Source organism: Anabrus simplex, chromosome 1 (genome assembly GCF_040414725.1).
Source record: "Anabrus simplex isolate iqAnaSimp1 chromosome 1, ASM4041472v1, whole genome shotgun sequence".
In the NCBI taxonomy this organism is placed as follows: Eukaryota; Metazoa; Arthropoda; class Insecta; order Orthoptera; family Tettigoniidae; genus Anabrus; species Anabrus simplex.
This window is the reverse complement of record NC_090265.1, coordinates 1081395943-1081414938: the sequence shown is the minus strand read 5'-3', so window position 1 is coordinate 1081414938 and position 18996 is coordinate 1081395943. Positions and strand designations below refer to the sequence as shown.

The 18996-nt window shown below is 37.4% G+C and overlaps 1 protein-coding gene across 3 annotated transcripts in view; it reads left to right on the top strand.

Moving 5' to 3' along the window:
* The window catches only part of Pi3K59F (phosphatidylinositol 3-kinase 59F), a 184771-nt gene that overhangs the window by 99675 nt on the left and 66100 nt on the right, over positions 1–18996 (top strand). For 2 of the 3 annotated variants that reach the window (XM_067137214.2, XM_067137212.2), the window contains 2 exons: positions 4191–4418; positions 15017–15116. In XM_067137214.2, the coding sequence (XP_066993315.2) occupies positions 4191–4418; positions 15017–15116 (328 nt within the window). The remainder of the gene's footprint in view (positions 1–4190; positions 4419–15016; positions 15117–18996) is intronic. The other variant, XM_067137213.2, reaches the window with a different exon arrangement.

Here is an 18996-nt window from a genome sequence, read left to right as displayed (position 1 = left end):
TCGAAAAGCCGACCGTAACATGGGTTATGCTCGGGCTCCCGATAGAAGGAAGCTATATCCTTGAACAACGGTTCGATTCAAATGGAATCGACCCATAAGTTATACTCCAATTGTAATTTCTTCCAGAAGCAACCCAGAAATATATTAATACCACTTGCGGTATAGCAAGTGATTTGTTTATGTAACATGTGTGGAAATTTAAATATCATTGCCAAATGTATCAAAGTTTCGTACGTCGGATGGCGTAATAAACTGCTCCTTCTGGCAATTATCAAAGGAAACCATTCTCATAATCTTTTTATTGTAGTTAGATGATACCCTTTTTAAAGTTAACTGCAACTTCCTAGTCCTGTCATGGAGTCCTTAAATTCAAGTTTACAATCGAGCCTTCCCCATTTTAAATTTAATTGCTCCGTTCATTCCCGTGTTCTATTATGCCTCTATATTTATATATTCGTGGACTTAAAATAATGAACCGACACCCCTGAGATAAATGCTAGTCTGGGACTCGGGAGGTGGACGGGTGCAATAAATACATACATACATCATTATAGACCATTATGCCTTTCAGCGTTCAGTCTGCAACCTCTGTGAATTTCCTAAATGTCGCCACAATCCTTTATTTGCAACTAGTACTTTGGCCTCATTTAATTCTATACCTCTTATCTTTAAATAGTTAGAAACTGAATCTAACCATAGTCGTCTTGGTCTCCCTCTACTTTTCTTACCATCCATAAGAGTCCATTATTCTCCTAGATAACCTAGCCTACTCCATTCGCCACACATGACCCCACCACCGAAGCCGGTTTATGCACACAGCTTCATCCATAGAGTTCATTCCTAACTTAGCCTTTATCTCCTCATTCCGAGTACCCTCCTGCCACCTGTTTTGTACCAGCAATCATCCTCGCTACTTTCATGTCTGTTACTTCTAACTTATTAATAAGATATCCTAAGTCCTCCAAGCTTGTGCTCCCGTAAAGCAAAGTTGGTCTGAAAACAGACCGATGTAATGATAGTTTCATCCAGGAGCTGACTTCCTTCTTACAGAACACTGTTGACTGCAACTGTGAGCTCACTGCATTAGCTTTACTGCACCTTGATTCAATCTCACTTACTATATTAACATCCTGGGAGAACACACTTCTTGAATACTTGAAATTATCTACCTGTTCCAGCTTTTATTACCAATCTGTCATTCAATTCTCTTGGATTTCTTACCTGCTGACATCAATTTAGGCTTCAAAAGGCTAATTTTCATACCATACTCATTGCATCTATTCTCAAGTTCCAAGATATTAGACTGCAGGGTTTAGGCACAATCTGCCATTAAGAGCAAGTCATCAGCATAGGCCAGACTGCTTACTACATTTCCACCTAACTGAATCCCTGCCACTTCCTACCTTTCAGCAGATGATCCAAATAAACTAAACAGCAAGGGTGAAAGATTACAGCCTTGTCTAACCCCTGTAAGAACCCTGAACCAAGAACTTATTCTACCATCAATTCTCACTACAGCCCAATTGTCAACATAAATACCTTTGGTTTTTAATAATGTACCCTTAATCCCATAGTCTCCCAGTATGGCTTTTCCCTCAGTATACTGTCATATGCTTTCTCTAGAGCTACGAAACATAAACGCAACTGTATATTCCTCTCGTTGCATTTTTCAATTACCTGGTGCATACTGAAAATCTGATCCTGACAGCACCTCTGTGGTCTAAAATCACACTGGTTTTCATCCAACTTCCTCTCAACCACTGATCGCACCCTCCCTTCCAAGATGCCAGTGAATACTTTGCCTGATATACTAATCAGTGAGATAGCTCAATAGTCGTTACAATCCTTCCTGTTTCCTTGCTTATAGATAGATGCAATTACTGCTTTTGTCCAATCTGAAGGTAGCTTACCAACACTCCATGCTAATCTTACTACTCTATAAAGCCATTTCATCCCTACCTTCCCACTGTACTTCACCATTTCAGGTATAATTTCATCTATTCCTGCTCTTTATGACAATGGAGTTTATTTACCATCCTTTCCACTTCCTCAAGCATAATTTCACCAACATCATTTCAAAGATCCAGCAGCCATTATGTCTTCTACAAAACATAGTGCCCACCTAGTGTCTATGATCGTTGTCTTTTAAGTTCTGACACAGTGGTTAGTTGGTTCGATCCTGTTTGTGGGGGGGGGGTGGAATTATCAGAAGGTTGGCCAGCAAGATAGGTGAGGTGTTGATATAGAATTTTTAATTGCTAGATATGTGCCAAAACCCTGGGTTCAATTCCAGACCTCTCAAAAATTTTTGTATGGAGGGAGGATATGACACTGTTGATGGTGATTTGTCCATTGGATGGATCTGATTTTTATTTCTGCTGATGCTACTCTTGACCTCTTCACACTCTTCCTGTTTATTATTTTTTTTCTTTCTATAATGTGAATATATTACAGCATAACTTGGTTAATTTGAACCTGAAAGGTCCAGAAAAGAATTGAATTAACCACTAATTTGAATTAAACGTTATCACCCACAGTTGGAAACTGTACCTCTCCAAGACACTGGCTGGCTAGTACACCATTGTGACACCACTGCAAACTAGCTTGTGATAAGCACAATGCAGTGCCGATGTACTAGGGGAGTTACGTCTAACAGACCAATGCCTTCGAGAGGTGTAGTTTCCAACTGATGAGCCCAAGCCGTGCTAGGATGAAACCTAGGGACTTGTACAATTGAGCTACCTGAATTAATTTGATGTTCTCAATCAGAAACATTAAATTTAAGTTTCCTTATGGGAATCAGTATTGCCCACTGTACTGACCCATGTCTCACATTCGAAGTGATCAGTATTTTTTCAACAATTTCTTGAGTTGCAATGACCGTAGAGGATAGCAAAACAATAACAGGCCATAAAATTCCACCTTCCAAGTCTTCAGTAGTCTAATTTCTTTGCTGACAGTTGTAATTCAACTCCACATGAAGTTCTTTATTTAGGTCTAATGAGTGGATTTTCTGACCATCAAAACTCTAGTTTACTACCTAGACAACTATTCAAGGACCATACACTCAGGGAGCAGAGAGCTCAAATCTTAGATTCATGACAACTGCATTTCTGTTTCCAGCAATAGCATGGTTCTCTACTACTATTCTTTTTCCCATGGTATTTTTACTTCAATTGAACATTATAATATCTGAATTAAAATTAATTTTATCATTGTTTCTTGAAGGAATGTCTAGTGACCACAAAAAGAAGTTTGAATCATTCATAAATGTACATTTAAAACTTCCAAATTAACACCAAGTTCTACTGTAGTTTTTTCTGTACTGTTGGGATAATCTTGTATATTATGACATGAGTCAACAGTCCTCAGCTTTCTTTTAATTTTTATTTTCCATTCATCGCTTCTTTATTTACTCTTTTACCTTCAGTGTTCCTCCTACTACTTTCTTCAGTCTTCTCTCCATTCTCTCTATAATTTCTTCCTTTCCTTAACTTTTTCTAACATTTAATCATTTTACTGTGGTGTCTCTGTGTTATCTATCCTTATGTTCTACCACATACCTTCTCTGCACTGCCAAGAGATGCACTGTTAACATATCTTCATTCTTCTCAATCATGCCCAGTCTTCATCCTTGGTACTAGTTTTAGTTGTTTTACTTGCTTCAATAAGCAGACCCAGCCAACAGCTAGAAACTGCAGATGATGATGATGATGATGATGACTTCAATATTTTCTGTAGCTGTGCAAAACTAACTTATTTTCTACTTTGCATTACTGCCCTATGATCTGTGTGGCCATTTTAGGCTTTCCCTAAATTTAGTTGCAAGTAGGATGGTGATACATTGAAAGAAAATTTCTCCCTGAACCACCCATTTGTTCTGTTTCTTGTTTCTACCAAACTGTGAGTGAGGCAGTAAATAAACAAAACTTGTTTTAAAATATTGTGGAAAGATTAGAATAATACTGTTTCTGTTGGTTTGGTCAAAGTTTGTATTTGAGGTATATGTAAAACCGTGTGCTTGTGTGCATGTAAAGCAGTTCAGTTTCAGATTATCCAGAACAAGACAGAATGAGTGATAATACAACAAGTTGTGAATTACATTTTTTCTTGTTGAACTACAGGTTGTGTTGTGTTATATTTGACACTTTAACATTTCTTTTTGTTCCGTTCCAATACTTATGTTACAGGGAAAACACTTCTGTAGAGACTGTAATAAAGAAATCTCAGAGTTTCTCGCCAGCTGTAGACGACGGTGATCTTCCACAGGTGCTGCGGTCCAATTCTCTTATGGAGAGCCTTATTCCAGAATCTAGTCCTGTTGCGGAGGAGCCTCAGGAGACAGATGACTGTGATCTTGCAACATTCCTTATTCACCGGGCGTGTCAGAACTCAACACTTGCCAACTATTTTTATTGGTAAGTTTACCCCTGTGTGTTGGATGTAGGACAAGAGGTTATTACAAGCTGATATAAATATACTCCATAAGTGGGCAATCGATAACAAAATGAAATTGAATTCTTGAAAATGTAGTCTCATAAGAATGGGAAAGAAACATAGGCAAGGGGACTTTCAATATTGTCTTGGATCGAACGCTCAAGTGGCTCATTCAAGTACCTAGGAATCTACGTAAAGAGATCTAAAATGAGATACCCACATAGGGAATGTAATTACTAAAGCGTACAAGTCCTTACACTTCTTGATGATGGGGCTAAAGAGCAGTAGTTCCCAGGCGAAGGCGCAGGGCTATATATCACTCATTAGGCCAGTTCTGGAATATTGAGCAGCCGTATGGGATCCATACCAAACAGAATTCATTATGGAACTTGAGATGGTACAGCGAAAGGCTGCAAGATTCATGTGTAACGATTTCAATCCTCGAAGTAGTGTGACAAGTTTGATAGGAAAACTTGGGTGGGAGACACTGGGTACTAAAAGGAAACGAACACGGTTATGTGTCATGTATAATACCTACACGAATAAGCCAGCTGAGGGAGAGTTGAACAGTCGACTAGAAAAGCCCTGTTACATAAACAGGGCAGATCATCCGCATAAAGTAAAAAGTAGATTGCAGAAAACTAATTATGGTAAATATTCGTTTGTAAATTGGGAAATTGATGATTGGAATGCATTACCTGCAGCTGTCTTATTCCCCAAACATGTAAGATGCTCCAAGAATAGACTCCAGTATTCTGTAAATTGGGTGTAAATTTCTATATGATGGTGTCATATCTTATGGAATGCTCAATCCACTGTAAAGATTTGGGTCTTGACCTTAAGATTGACAATAGGCTGAATATGCCCAAAAACAGGGTGAAATGTGTACCTATGTAGTGTATACAAATCACTTAGAATTAAATCACCACAAATGGTGAATTGTATTGAATAGGTGGCTACAATAAATTTTATTCTAATAGAATCTTAATTATTGTTATCTTCAATACGGAACAAACATGAGATTAGTTACCTGTAAACATAGGCCTGCCATGCCTGGTTGAATGATTTCTGCTCTGCCAGTACTTCATTTGATTGTCCATTATTTGTCTCAGAAACCTCTGTGGTATGTGGTCATCCTTCATGTGATATATCCTTGAGGGATTATTCACCTGCCATAAAATTTTTAAATAACAGCAATAACGGCTGCTATGCTGATAGTCCATGGAGCTGCAGATATCGTCACACTGTCCGTGCTGACTCAGGATACGGGATGTGGCTATATGATCCTGCAATGCCACGCAAACAATATGCCTGTCTTCTTGGACCTTAGAAGTTGAGGGCTGCTGAGATCCTGCATGATGTTCTGTACGGCCCATCTTGACCCATCAGTACCATATTCACATGACTGTCATAGAATCCCAACCGATGTGAGCAGCAATATCACGGAACAATAAACCGCAGACCAAGAACCTGTTTCGTTGCAACCATTTTCATCTACTACTTTTTCTGGTGCCATCACCTCACAGAAAGTAGGCAACCATCCTGAAGTAAGTTTTCCTATTTTGTTCCCACATGAGAGATGCCATTGACATACCACACATTTCAAACCACTGCTGGAGGTTGTACATCCTGATAATCTTCTCTGCTCTCATCCAGGTTTCTGTTCTATCATATCTTCTATGATCAGCTGTATCCAAGAATTGAGGTATATGTAAAAGTTGAAGATATGATAAAAATAGGCTTGCATTTTATGAGGGTTAAGACTTAACTTAATTTCTTGGTACTACGGAGAACCTCCACGTTGGTAATGTGGTCTACCCATGGGATCTTGAAAATTGAGCAATACATCCATATTTCAATGGCCTGCAGTTGGTTCATTGACGAAGCCTTTGTAGCGGTAGCAGATGTTATTTAGAGAAGAGAAGGTTAGTGATTAACCACTATCATAAATAACCAGCACAAGTGAAGTAAAAGGGAGGAAGGGGTGGGGGAGGGGAACGGTTATGATAACCTACAAATTGACTCATATTTAAAAAAAAAGGATGCTTAGTGAAATTTCTGTTAGGACACATTTCCATTTGCAATGAGTATGAGTAATCCTAGCCAACATAAGTACCAGCAGGAGTTATATACCAAAATGACAGTAGATCAAAAGACATACCTTAAAATATGTAGGTTGTTTTGTGGATACCCATAAGAAAAGAACCTATGATGTACTCCTGCTGTAAGAAACAAGTAGTAAGTATTACATGTAATATATCATTTAGCCTGCATTGTCAACTTTTAACAGCTTTATGATATCAGTAAAGAGTTCCAACTTCACAGTACTCACAAAGTTTAATCTTAAAACAAATTTACAGGTACATGTTTCACCCCTCTAGGGGACATCTTCAGCCTTGTAAGAAACAAAAGTTAAATAGTAAAAATAAAAGTATATTTAAATTATTCTTACAATACATGTCTTCAGTAACTTAAATCTATACGTCTTTGTGCATCATTTAACAAGAAAATTGCAACATACAATTAAAATCTGCTTAAAAAGGCTTTTATTCATTAGAATATAAAAGATTCTTATGTTTGCCAGCAAATAGCTTATGTATAAAACTATAACTTGTTGTGCAGTTTTGGATTTCTTCCTACTGTTTATACAATACATTCCATAGATAAGTTAGTGAATTAAAAAGCAGTGTGTAGTAAAACTGGACCTGTCTGCATGAGGGGAACTTCTCATGTTCTGTAGCTAGAAGTTGTAAGTTTTAATTCACTAACTTTTCTAGGTAACATATTGTATAAATAGTAGCAAGAGCAGGCAAGTTGGCCATGTGGTTAGGAGCGCACAGCTCTGAGCTTGCATCCGGGAGATAGTAGGTTTGAGTTCCACTGTCGGCAGCCCTGAAGATGGTTTTCCATTTTCACACCAGGCAAATGCTGGGGCTGTACCTTAATTAAGACCACAACCGCTTCCTTCCAACTCCGCCTTTCCTATCCATCGTCGCCATAAGACCTGTCTGTGTTGGTGTGACGTAAAGCCACTAGCAAAAAACACTGACATAAGTCTTCCCTAAACTTTACAATGTTTTATCATTAGATAATTTACACGCAAAGAAAGCCTACGCACAGAGGTATCGAGGAATCAACAGGTGGGGTGGGGGGGAATGATAGCTAAAGCAATGAAGGTAAAAGTGGGAAATAGCCCACATGTGTTCCTAGAACTCAATCTACTTGAAAGTAAGGTGATGATCTCATTTAAACTACATACATCTTCCTTAATACTCAACACTGTACTGTAAAGTTCCAAAGTGTAAGACATAGCACTGTTCTCAAGCCTTCATGCAAAGTCAGAACCATTACACATAATTACAGACAGGGATTAATAAAAATGATCATGGCATTGTATAAGGAATGTTGTAGTTGCGTGCAAACACAAGTTGGCAGGACAAGTTGGTTCAAAATAACCAATGGGCTGAGACAGGGAAGTGTCCTAACACCAATCCTGTTTACAATAGTAATGGATGACATCATGAGAACAGCAAAAGCAGCATATAGAGGGAGAGAAATGAACATGTTACTTGCAGATGATATTGTGGTTTGGGGAGAAGACGACAGGAAGGTTCAAGAACAGTTGAATGTGGTGAATGGGAAGATCGAAGAATGTGGATTGAAAATAAGTGGAGAAAAGAGTAAAACTCTTGTTATGACTAGAGGGAAGAAAGATGGGAAAGGTCAGATTAGACTTGCAGACAAGCCCCTCGAAGTAGTGGAAACGTTCAAATACCTGGGGAGTGAATTAATGGAGAACCTAATGGAGAGATTAATAAGAGGATTTAAGCTGGAAGTTGTTTCTATCATAGTGTAAGAAACATGTTATGGGACAAAGATGTGCCAATGGAAGCAAAGGATACTATGTACAAGATGTATTACGTACCCATAACAACTTACGGAGCAGAAACTTGGACAATGACAAAGACGGATGAGAGTCGAATACAGGCAGCCGAAATGAAGTTCTTGAGGAATATGATACAGAAGAGTAGAAGAGACAAAATAAGGAATGAGAAAATCCGGAAAGAAATTGGAGTGGAAAAAATGAATGATAGAATAGAGAAGAGCCGACTAAGATGGTTTGGGCTCATAAAGCGAATGAGTGACGAAAGAATGCCAAAAAAGGTTATGGAAATGCAAATGCAAGGAAGGAGAGGCCGTGGACGACCACGATTGAGATGGAAGGATACAATCCAATGCAGCATTATAGAAAGAAACCTGGACTGGGACACAGTGATGGAGGAGGAATGTTGGAAAGACCGAAGAAAGTGGAGAGGAACCATATTTGCCCTTACCCGGCTGCAGCTGGATAAAGGGAAATGATGATGCTGATGATGATGATGATGATGATGATGATGACAGTCCAAACAATTCCTGAAGGTCTAGAATCATAATGATTAAAATTAAAGACTGTCATTAAGAGAAAGAAAGTAGAAGAATATGAAAATTATAAATATGTTTTCGTCTCTCTTAACCGCGCCTCATATTGCTATAAGCAGGATGCCAAGGAGAACCAGCTCACTCATTGAATCCAGTAGAGTTCCTTGTCAAACGGGAACTGCCCAAGGTAAAACGATGCATGCTTATATATATATATATTCAGGGTGAAAGTTCCAGAAAGGCCTGAAAGCTGATTATGTGAGGACGTGACATCAGAAGAAGAGGCAACAGAGATAGACAGTAATGTAGGGACAGTGTGTGGAGGCAATTGTAGTAATAATACTGGAGGAATATAAATATTAATAAGAAGCAGAAACACCAAACGAGGTAAGATATGAGAGATCTCGGATCATGTGAATGGAGGGTTACACCTTCAGCATCCATCTTTAGACACTGTAAAGCAGCATCAGTAACACACATCATTTAAAAACCTGCCAGCAAGTTTTGAATCATAGTTCATGGTTGTACACAAATTGTTTTAATTTCAGGAACACAATTCTTGTAGTGCTTATTCTGGTTTTGATTTCCGCATATGGATCCCATTCTTATGTTGCTAACCAGGGTAATAACATCATAGGTGATTTTCTGCTTGCTGATTACCTTGAATTTAGTATCATCACCATATCAAAAGATGGTTATACTCTGATTTTAGAGGATTGATAGTGTTATCATACATTGTGAACTACTGGCGGCTGGCCAGACAATATATGCGATTATATGCTGGCAGCTCATGTAGTGTGTTTGAAACACAAAATGTGTTCTTCTGTTACAGCATATTGTGCTGTTATTGCCCCCTTCTGATTACCATCTATTCCATTTGCCAGACAATCGTCTCGGAGGGTGATGCTTCTAAACTCTTGACAATAAAATTGAGACCTGTGGAATATGCCTCTTTTGAAGAAATGTTTACTGTATGGTGTAAAATATTATTGTAGAATTTTTTATTTGTATTCCCTTTATCTACCTAACCTGCATGGTGTAAAATATTGTAGAATATTTTGTATTCCTTTTATCCAAACTTTGAAATGTAACTACTAAATTGTAAATTATTATTATGGTTAAGTGATATTTTGTAACGTTCTGGAAATTTTGTGACGCAGACTTTTGGAATAGGGTGTGTTGGCCCCTGTCGATTGTAGAAGCATGTCTTTACTAATTCTGGAAGATGGAAAGTTCGCGATTAGTGTCTGCCAATGTTCTGGAATATTGTGGAAACATCGCGACTTGATAAAGAGTTTTGATTGGTGAATCTGGGTGGCGATAAGAAAGCTCCTGTGCTCTGATTGGTCACTCGGTAATCGCACTGGGGCCAGCCTTGCCTTTTTAAGAGAGTGAGGTGAGATTTTGTGGTCTTTCATTCTCTCATCAGTCCAGCGATTAGACACACGTTGGTGAATCCTCGCTCCCAGGATGGGCTACCTTGGGGTAAGCACTGTTGGTTTCAGTTCCACCTTAATTTACATTTAATGTTTGCTTGTACTTTCACATAGGAGTTTGCCCTACTCGCCCAGACTCGCCACTCGATTTCTTAGATACCTTAGAAAGCGAGTTAACTTTCATTCAATATTGTATTTGTATCCTTAGATTCAAAATTGTATTGTAGAAGTTGCATTATGTTAAGATATCCGTGGTTAACCTCTTGTCCTAAAAGCAAAGCTCTTGGCAAACTATATCTAATTTGTATTTTGGAAATAGTGTAACTGGATTGTTGGGATAGGTTGATTTTGTTCTGAATTTCTTTGTAATGTTTATTTTGGAAGTTGATTTTCCTGGAAACTCACAACGTTCGTATCCCAATGGCCCTGGTATTTTCACAGACCCGCTCCACGTTCCTTTATTATAGTTGTCATGTTGCCCAACATGATGTTTATTTGTTTCTATTGACACAATTCATCTGATGTTTTATTGTGTGGTAAGGTTTGAAAGTGCTGTGTAATTTGATTCCCCCCCCTTTTCTTAACTGTGTATCGTGTAACCACTTGAAACCGGATACAAAACTAGATGCTTTGGGTAACTTCTTTGGTTCACATTCCAGGTTTTTTAAAATACAGTAAGATCCCTTGTTTTGCAGAGCTTTGGGAGAGAAAAAATTGATGCACATGGGGACTATCTTTTTTTTTTTAATCTGCCAGGCACATTTTACCTAATGGTACGGTGTTCTTCTTTCTTGGGTTGTAATTCATTAATTTCATAGTATCTTAATAGTTTCCTTCAATGTGTTGTGTTTGAAAACTGAATTTTTGTAAGTTAATTCATCATTACATTTTTTTGTTACCTTTCTGGTACATTAGCGGTCTGACATTATCTGTATTGGCACAGTATAATTTTTGTTGGATATGCTATCAGTTACAGCACTCAATGTCTCGTGAAATGTACCTACTACTCCCTCCTCTATTCTACCATGTGTTGAATAGATGGCTTAGCAGTTGGCAGTTCTGCCCACATGACGATGAATTATTTATATATCTAAAATATTTTCTTTCTGTTGCTTAGTGCATAACTTTTAAATGTCCAACTCATTGGCTGAATGGTCAGCATTCTGGCCTTCTGTTCAGAGGGTCCCGGGTTCAATTCCCGGCCGGGTCGGGGATTTTAACCTTCATTGGTTAATTCCAGTGGCCCGGGGGCTGGTTCTTTGTGCTGTCCCCAACATCTTGCAACTCTCACACCACACACAACACTATCCTTCGCCACAATAACACGCAGTTATCTACACATGGCAGATGCCGCCCACCGTCATTGGAGGATCTGCCTTACAAAGGCTGCACTTGGCTAGACACAACCACATGAAATTATTATTATTATTATTATTATTATTATTATTATTATTATTATTATTATTATTATTATTATTATTATTATTATTATACTTTTAAATTAGAATTCTGACAGCACAATATTTCAAGATAGTGAAAAAATTTATTTTAATACCTAGTCATGGCACAAGTTCTGTCTCTTACAAGGGTAACTATTGTACAGAGGAATGATGAAAAAAGAATTCGTAGGCTATAAAAAAGTTAAGGATGAGAAACATTAAATTCTAGATGTAAGGCTCGTCTCTGAAGATAATAAGGAACTTGATGTTTTTGTGGTGTACAGACCTGGAAAGGGTGGCACTGATACTGGTGCAGAATTATTTGATAAGATAATCAGCTATGTGAGAAATTACATGCAGAGGAACGTGATTGTAACAGGTGATCTCAATTTACCAAATGCCAATTGCAAAGGTAATGCTAATGACAGGGAGCACGACCAACGAATGGTAAATAAGTTAAACTGGGAAGGGCAGCTGAATCAGAAAATGGAACCAACTAGAGGGAAAAATATGCTGGTAAAAGCAGATAAGCTCTACAGAGAAACAGAAGCAGTAGGTACTATAAGTGATCCCAAAGCTGTTCTTGTCATAGTTTAAAATAAATGTGATAGAAAGGAAGGTTGTAAAATTAGGACTATTAGGCAGTATCATGTGGTTGATAAGGCATGCATGAGACAGTTAAAAAAAAAAGTAATTATCATGTGGAAACTGTTAAATAAAAATGTAAGCAGTTTGTGGGATGGTTTAAAGCAATTGTTGAGGAATATGAAGACAGGTATGTATATTTTAAAGGTAAGAAATAGTGAAAACCCACTATATTAAGAGAGAAGTAAAGGGACTAAGGAGGAGGTGCAGGTTGGAAAGAAATACTTAGAAATGGTTGTGAAAGTAAGGAGAAATTGAAGGAGCTTAGTAGAAATTTGAATCGAGCCAAGAAGTCGGCTAAGGATAACATGATGGCAAGCATAATTGGCAGTCATACAAATGAAAATGAAATCCACATCCACTTCCAGTCATTCGACTGGGTCAGGAATGAAATGAATGAAGCCCCCTTCTAGTGGTGTGGATAGGAATTATGCCGGCTACCGAAACCTGTCACACTCCTCTGGGCCCGAAATGAAATTATGTTGGAGAGTGTTGCTGGAATGAAAGATGGCAGGGAAAACTAGAGTACCCAGAGTAAAATGTGTCCTGCCTCTGCATTGTCCAACACAAATCTCTCGTGGAGTGACCAGGATTTGAACCATGGAACCCAGCGGTGAGAGACCGGCATGTTGCCGCCTGAGCCACAGAGGCTATCATACAAGTATTTGTGAAAAATGGAAGGGTATGTATTGGTACTTTAAGACAGAAACAGTTTCTAGGAACGGCAGGAGTATGAAAAAATTGTTGGTTACAAAGATAATATTTGGGTAGGTGAGGTGACTAATACTAACGAAGTACTGAAATTTATCTGTGATAAGACATTTACAGTCAGTTGCAGAAGTTGAAAACTAGAAGAGCAGCTGGAATTGATATTATTGTTATCGATGTACTAAAAATAATGGCTTGGGATTTAGTACCATATTTGAAGTACTTGTTTGGTTACAGTTTCATGAAGGAGCTATACAAAATAAATGGAGAGTTGCTATAGTAGCCCTGTGTATAAAGGAAAGGGTGATAATTACAAGCCAGTTATCTTGACAATGTGTTCTGATTCTAGTAGAAATGTTTGCAAAATCACCAACTGGTTTGATAGAAGGCAGTTCGGGTTTAGTAAAATTATTCCACTGAATCTCAACTTGTAGGATTCCAGCAAGACATAGGAGAGATTTTAGATTCAGGAGGTCAAGTGGACTGTATTGTGATTGACCTATCTAATGCTTTTGATAGGGTAGATCATTGGAGACTACAGACAAAAACGAGTGCAATTGAACTTGACTGAAGTATGATTGAATGAGGGCTTATATTTCTATGAATGGGAAGTCGGAGGATTAGAGTAGGTGAAGCATTATCTTATCCTGATGATGTTGTACTGTGTATATATATATATATATATATATAAAAAATAAGAGTTTTGTCTGTACATTGCTCAGAATTTGAAAAGAATGGTATTTCTCTATCGGTCATGTCCACAGTAACAAGGAAATGCATTTTTTACTTTTCTGTAATGTATGTCTGTATGTATGTACACGCATCACTAGAAAAGGGCTGAAGAGAATTTAATGAAAATCGGTATACAAAGTCGAGGAATAAGTCGCTACAATCTAAGCCATAAAGAATTTTATTCATGCTGATAGAAATGGTAGTTTAGGGGAAGGCCTAAAATTTAATTTTCAAATATTTATGTTATTAGTGGTCCTATCTTAATAAAAATTGGTAGCAAAGTCGGGGAATAAGTCATTACAATCTAGGCTATAAATAATTTTATTCACGCTGAGTGAAATTGTAGCTTAGGGGAAGGCATAAAATTTAATTCTAAAATATTTAAGTCATTAGTGGTCCTATCTCATTGAAAACTGGTATACAAAGTTGTAGAATGAGCCACTACAATCTAGGCTATAAATCATTTTATTCATGCTGATAGAAATGGTAGTTTAGGGGAAGGCCTATAATTTAGTTCTCAAATATTTATATTAGTGGTTGTATTGATAAATACTACATAACCAAAGTTATATAGAATTAAATTTCCGACCATTTTTATCTTACACATTTTTACCATACCGGCTATGATAACACGGATATTCATGAATTTGTATTTTTGTTGCTAAGTCCATATCGATGCCGAGCCATGAGAAAATAGGTTAACATAATTTAATGAAAATTGGTATATAGAGTAGGGGAATAAGAAACTGCAGTCTAAGCTATAAACAATTTTAATCACCCTGGATGAAATTGTAGTTTAGGGGAAGGAATACGCAATTTACCAAGGACATTGAATAAAAAAACCATAGCTGCAATAAGGGAAATAAATGGAATATGGAACTTACATTGACTGACTTTGGCTACGGCCATAACACTTTTCCAACAAAAAATTGCACCCATTACTTCTGTGCATTATGATGTATAGTCACTAAGGGAGAGAATGAGGACATTGTATTGTATGTTTCTCTCATTTAATATTTTATCAAAATTTTATTTATCAAAATATAATTCACCTCCTATGTAGCTTGTTTCTGAGTAAAATGTACCTGCGAGGTACTTATACGAGACCATGACCTCATTCTTATTTTGAGTGACAGTACATTCTTATGCAATGATAAAAAATAAAGTAGTATTGTTAATGCCATACTTTTTTCTGTTAAGGTACTTGCTTATTGAATGTGAAGATCAAGAACCAGCAGTAAAACAAGACAGCAAAGTCCGAGAGATGTACCTGACGGTCATGAAGACCTTCTCTCAGGTAGTATGTTTCTGGTGATGAGAAAATGTATTTGCTTGTTGTCATATACTCTGCCAGCTAAGAGGTCTGTTGGTATTATATGTTGAATAAGGAGCATTTCAGTTGTAAACATTGTTTTGCTTAAATGAGGAAGAATATTATTTATGAAGAGATGCTTCATTTGCACAGTTTGGAATGTTTCCTGAAATAATCTTAACACAAATATTTGTCTTTTATTTAAGAGAACTGCTTTTGAACAAAGCTGCAGACTAATAAATATATGTTCATACTCTTGAGATGACCCAATCAGTTGAAACTGACACCAGTGAGGAAACAGTTTACACGTTTTCTTGACGAGAATATGCAGTTATTGTGGAATCGTCATGAGAAAAAACTGGGCCCTCTATCCTCCACGGTGATATGCTATCTGGGATGTTGTGGCAAATGTATTCATTTGCAAAAAATATTGTGCACCACGAAAATCAGATGAAACATAATCTGGGTGATTGTAACTTTGATATAAAGTAATTCGTTACAGTATCAGAGCAAAGAGTGAATCTATAGCAGAAAACTGAACAGTTGAAGTGAGACTCTAGTACTCTGTGGATCCACCTCTACCTTGGATAAAAGATGTTATATGAGCAGGCAAGGAGATAGTCATATACACTGCCAGGTGAGACACCTGTTGGTAATATATGTTCAATAAAAATCACTAATGAATGGCATTTCAGTTGTAAACCTTGTATTCTGTAGCACATCTGTCCATATTTGCTGAAATTGGCTCTCTAGATAGAGCTGCTGAAGTTGGTACTCCGTGTGGTTTCTGACTTATTTGATGGCAATTTATAAATTTCATTGTGGGGTTCCGTATTGGCGTTAAATTTAACTTTAGTTTTTAGAGATGATTTCCACCTTCCACTACTTTTTAATGGCTAATCTATGTAATCTATGATTACATAAGCTTAGCTTATCATCTGTTGTGGACTTAGCTTACATGTTTCATCCTGATTTGTTTGACATCTTCAGCTAAAAAGCATGCAATTAAAAAACTGACACAGACTATAAAACATTAGGAGTTTTAAAGTTGTTTTAAATATGTTCAACACTGGTAAAATGTTTGGTGACACTTAAGAAAGCATGGTAACATTCCAGTCTATGAAGAATGAAGAATAACACACACTAATGAAAAGGTTTGTTGAGGGTCTTCTTCTTTTCTTTCTTCCTCTTCCTTTTGTTATTGTCATTAAGTGTTGTAATTCGATGAATATTTATGATTGGTTGAATGTATATATGTGAAATAAGTGCTGTTTACTGAAGTTTTTGTAGATTTTAGCTTCTGTTTGGATGGGGGGAAACTCCTTTAAACTGTAATTGAAGTTTGGTAGGAACGTAGTGTCATCTTTCGATAATAATGTGTAGTTAGGAGTCTGAAATAAAAAGAGAAGAAAAGAATGGTTGGAGAAGTAAAGAAAACCTCGTAGTGTTGGAAATAGTGAAAAAGATGTCAAATTGCTCACCTCCCTACTGGTTCCATTGGGCTTGTTTTGCGTGTGCAGTTTGTTGGCTGAGTGTATGTGTCGAGCAGCTGATCAGTGAGAGGGACAAAAGGAGAAACTGAGGGGAAAGCAGGGGTAGTGTTGATGTGAACAGAACTAGTGGAGGGTAGAGAGCTGTTGTATCTTTTTGGTTTCTTTTTAATAACTTTTCTTTGAGAATCTAAATTTGAAATCTCTTCTAGGAGTAAGTTGAAGTTTTCAGTAATCTCATTAGTGTTGAAGTTAGGGTTCTGTTTTTGATCCATTTCAATATAAATGAGTTTGAGGATATTCATTAGTTTATCTTTATTTAATGTGTGTAGGATTGTTTAATCTTTCTCTATTGTGGTAAATTTATGATTTAATTCTGTCATGTGTGAACTCATGGCTGAGTATCTATTGTGTATCTCTGCTTTGATGTGTTCCTGGTATGGTATTGAAAAGTCTCTTCCTGTTTATCCAATATAAGAAGTATTGAAATCTGCGCATTTTAGCCTGTATGTTCCGGAATTTAGGTACCTTATTTTTTGTTAGGCTGTGGTGATCATAAAGTAATTGTTTTTGTTAGTGTTAGTACGGAAAGCTATATTGAAATTAAGCCTCTTGAAAACTTTGGTAATTTGGTAGATGTTGCTGTTATTGTAGGTAAAAGTGGCAAAGTTCTTCTGTTCCTCTGAGAGTTGTGTTTGTGGTTTGCTTTTGATTTTGATAGTTTGTCAATGTAGTTTTTTTTTGGTATCCATTACTGATTGGTAATTTATATATGAGATTTATTTAATTTTGTAATTTTTTTTTTTAATAAAGGAATATTTTAGGATCTGTTGAGCATGCTCAAAAATGAACTTTTTTTTGGGATGGTGTGAATCCTTCTGTATTGTATTTAAGGTTTGGATTGGCTTTCTAAATATTGTGTAGATCAGATTTTCTCTTTTTCTTTTCTATTGTTAAATCTAAAAAATTGAGTTTTCTGTTATTTTCAGTTTCCAGTGTAAATTTAATGTATGGTCTAAATTATTAATTTTCCTATCTGCATCTAATGAGAAGTCACAGTAGCTTGTAGGTACGGCATGAGTAACAGGTACTACGCTTCTAGCTGCAAACATCAGTCGTGACAGACAATGCGAGCTCTCTGAATTAATGCATATCATTATCAAACTGCTCATTATGCAGCCATACAGTAAATGTGTAACTAAGACACAATTACACTACCACTTTGAAACTTCTCAACAGAATCTCAGTTCACAAGAGTCACTGCAGACAGAACAGATGTTTGTCAGGCCTTGAGACTTGAGATAAGCACATGCGCGGCAGCCGAGCTTACCCCTCGCACTTCTTACCCCGCATTCACGTGCCTTCTCTTCGGACGATCATAGTAGAAGACCAATAATCAATTTTAGGAGCAGCCCTACTTACAAAACTTCAGAATTCATCCATAGTTTCTTACAAAATTATTATACCAGGTGTAACTTATGCATAAGTTTTTGCCAGTTTTTGTGGTAAAGAAAACGCGCAATTTTCAAGGGAAATTAATTTTTTGTTTATTCAAAATATTGGCCATCGGCTTCTACACACTTTGCCCATCTTTCAGGTAAGTTATGAATACCATGCCAGAAAAACCGCTTATCTTTTGCGGCAAACCACTCGTCGAGCCATTTTCCAACCTCCTCGAAATTGCTGAAGTGCTGCTCTGCGAGCACGTGCCCCACTGATGCAAAGACATGATAGTCAGATGACGCCAGGATGGGGGAGTACGGCGGGTGCTGAAGGATGTCCCATCCAAACGATTTGAAGGTGTCTTTCACTGGTTTTGCTGTGTCGGATGGCGATTGTAGTGTAACAAAATCACTTTGTCATGTCTTCTGGCCCATTCCGGTAGTCTTTCGATCAATGTGTGATTTAAATTAATAATTTGTTGGTGATGGTGCTGTGCATTAATGGTTTTGCCGGGCTTCAAGAGTTCATAATACACAGTACCGCTCTGGTCCCACCAGACACAAAGCATTGTTTTCTTGCCGAAGTGATTTGGCCTTGGTGTTGAACGACTGGCTTTGCCAGGTGACGGGCACGATTTTCTCCGCCTTGGGTTTTCAGAATAAATCCATTTTTCGTCTCCCGTCAAAATTCGGTACAGAAATGATTTTCTTTCATGGTGTTGAAGCAGCATTTCACAAATGAGTTTGTGATTTTCTGTTTGTCGTTCATTCATTCATGTGGGATTCATTTACCGAGTTTACTGATCTTTATTGCTCGTAAACGTCTGCTGATTGTTTCTTGTGACACAGTTCATGCTTGTGCCAATTGCTGTCGAGTTTGAGTTGGGTCGTCATCAGTAACACCTGTAATTGCTTGTCTTCGCACTTTTGTGGGCT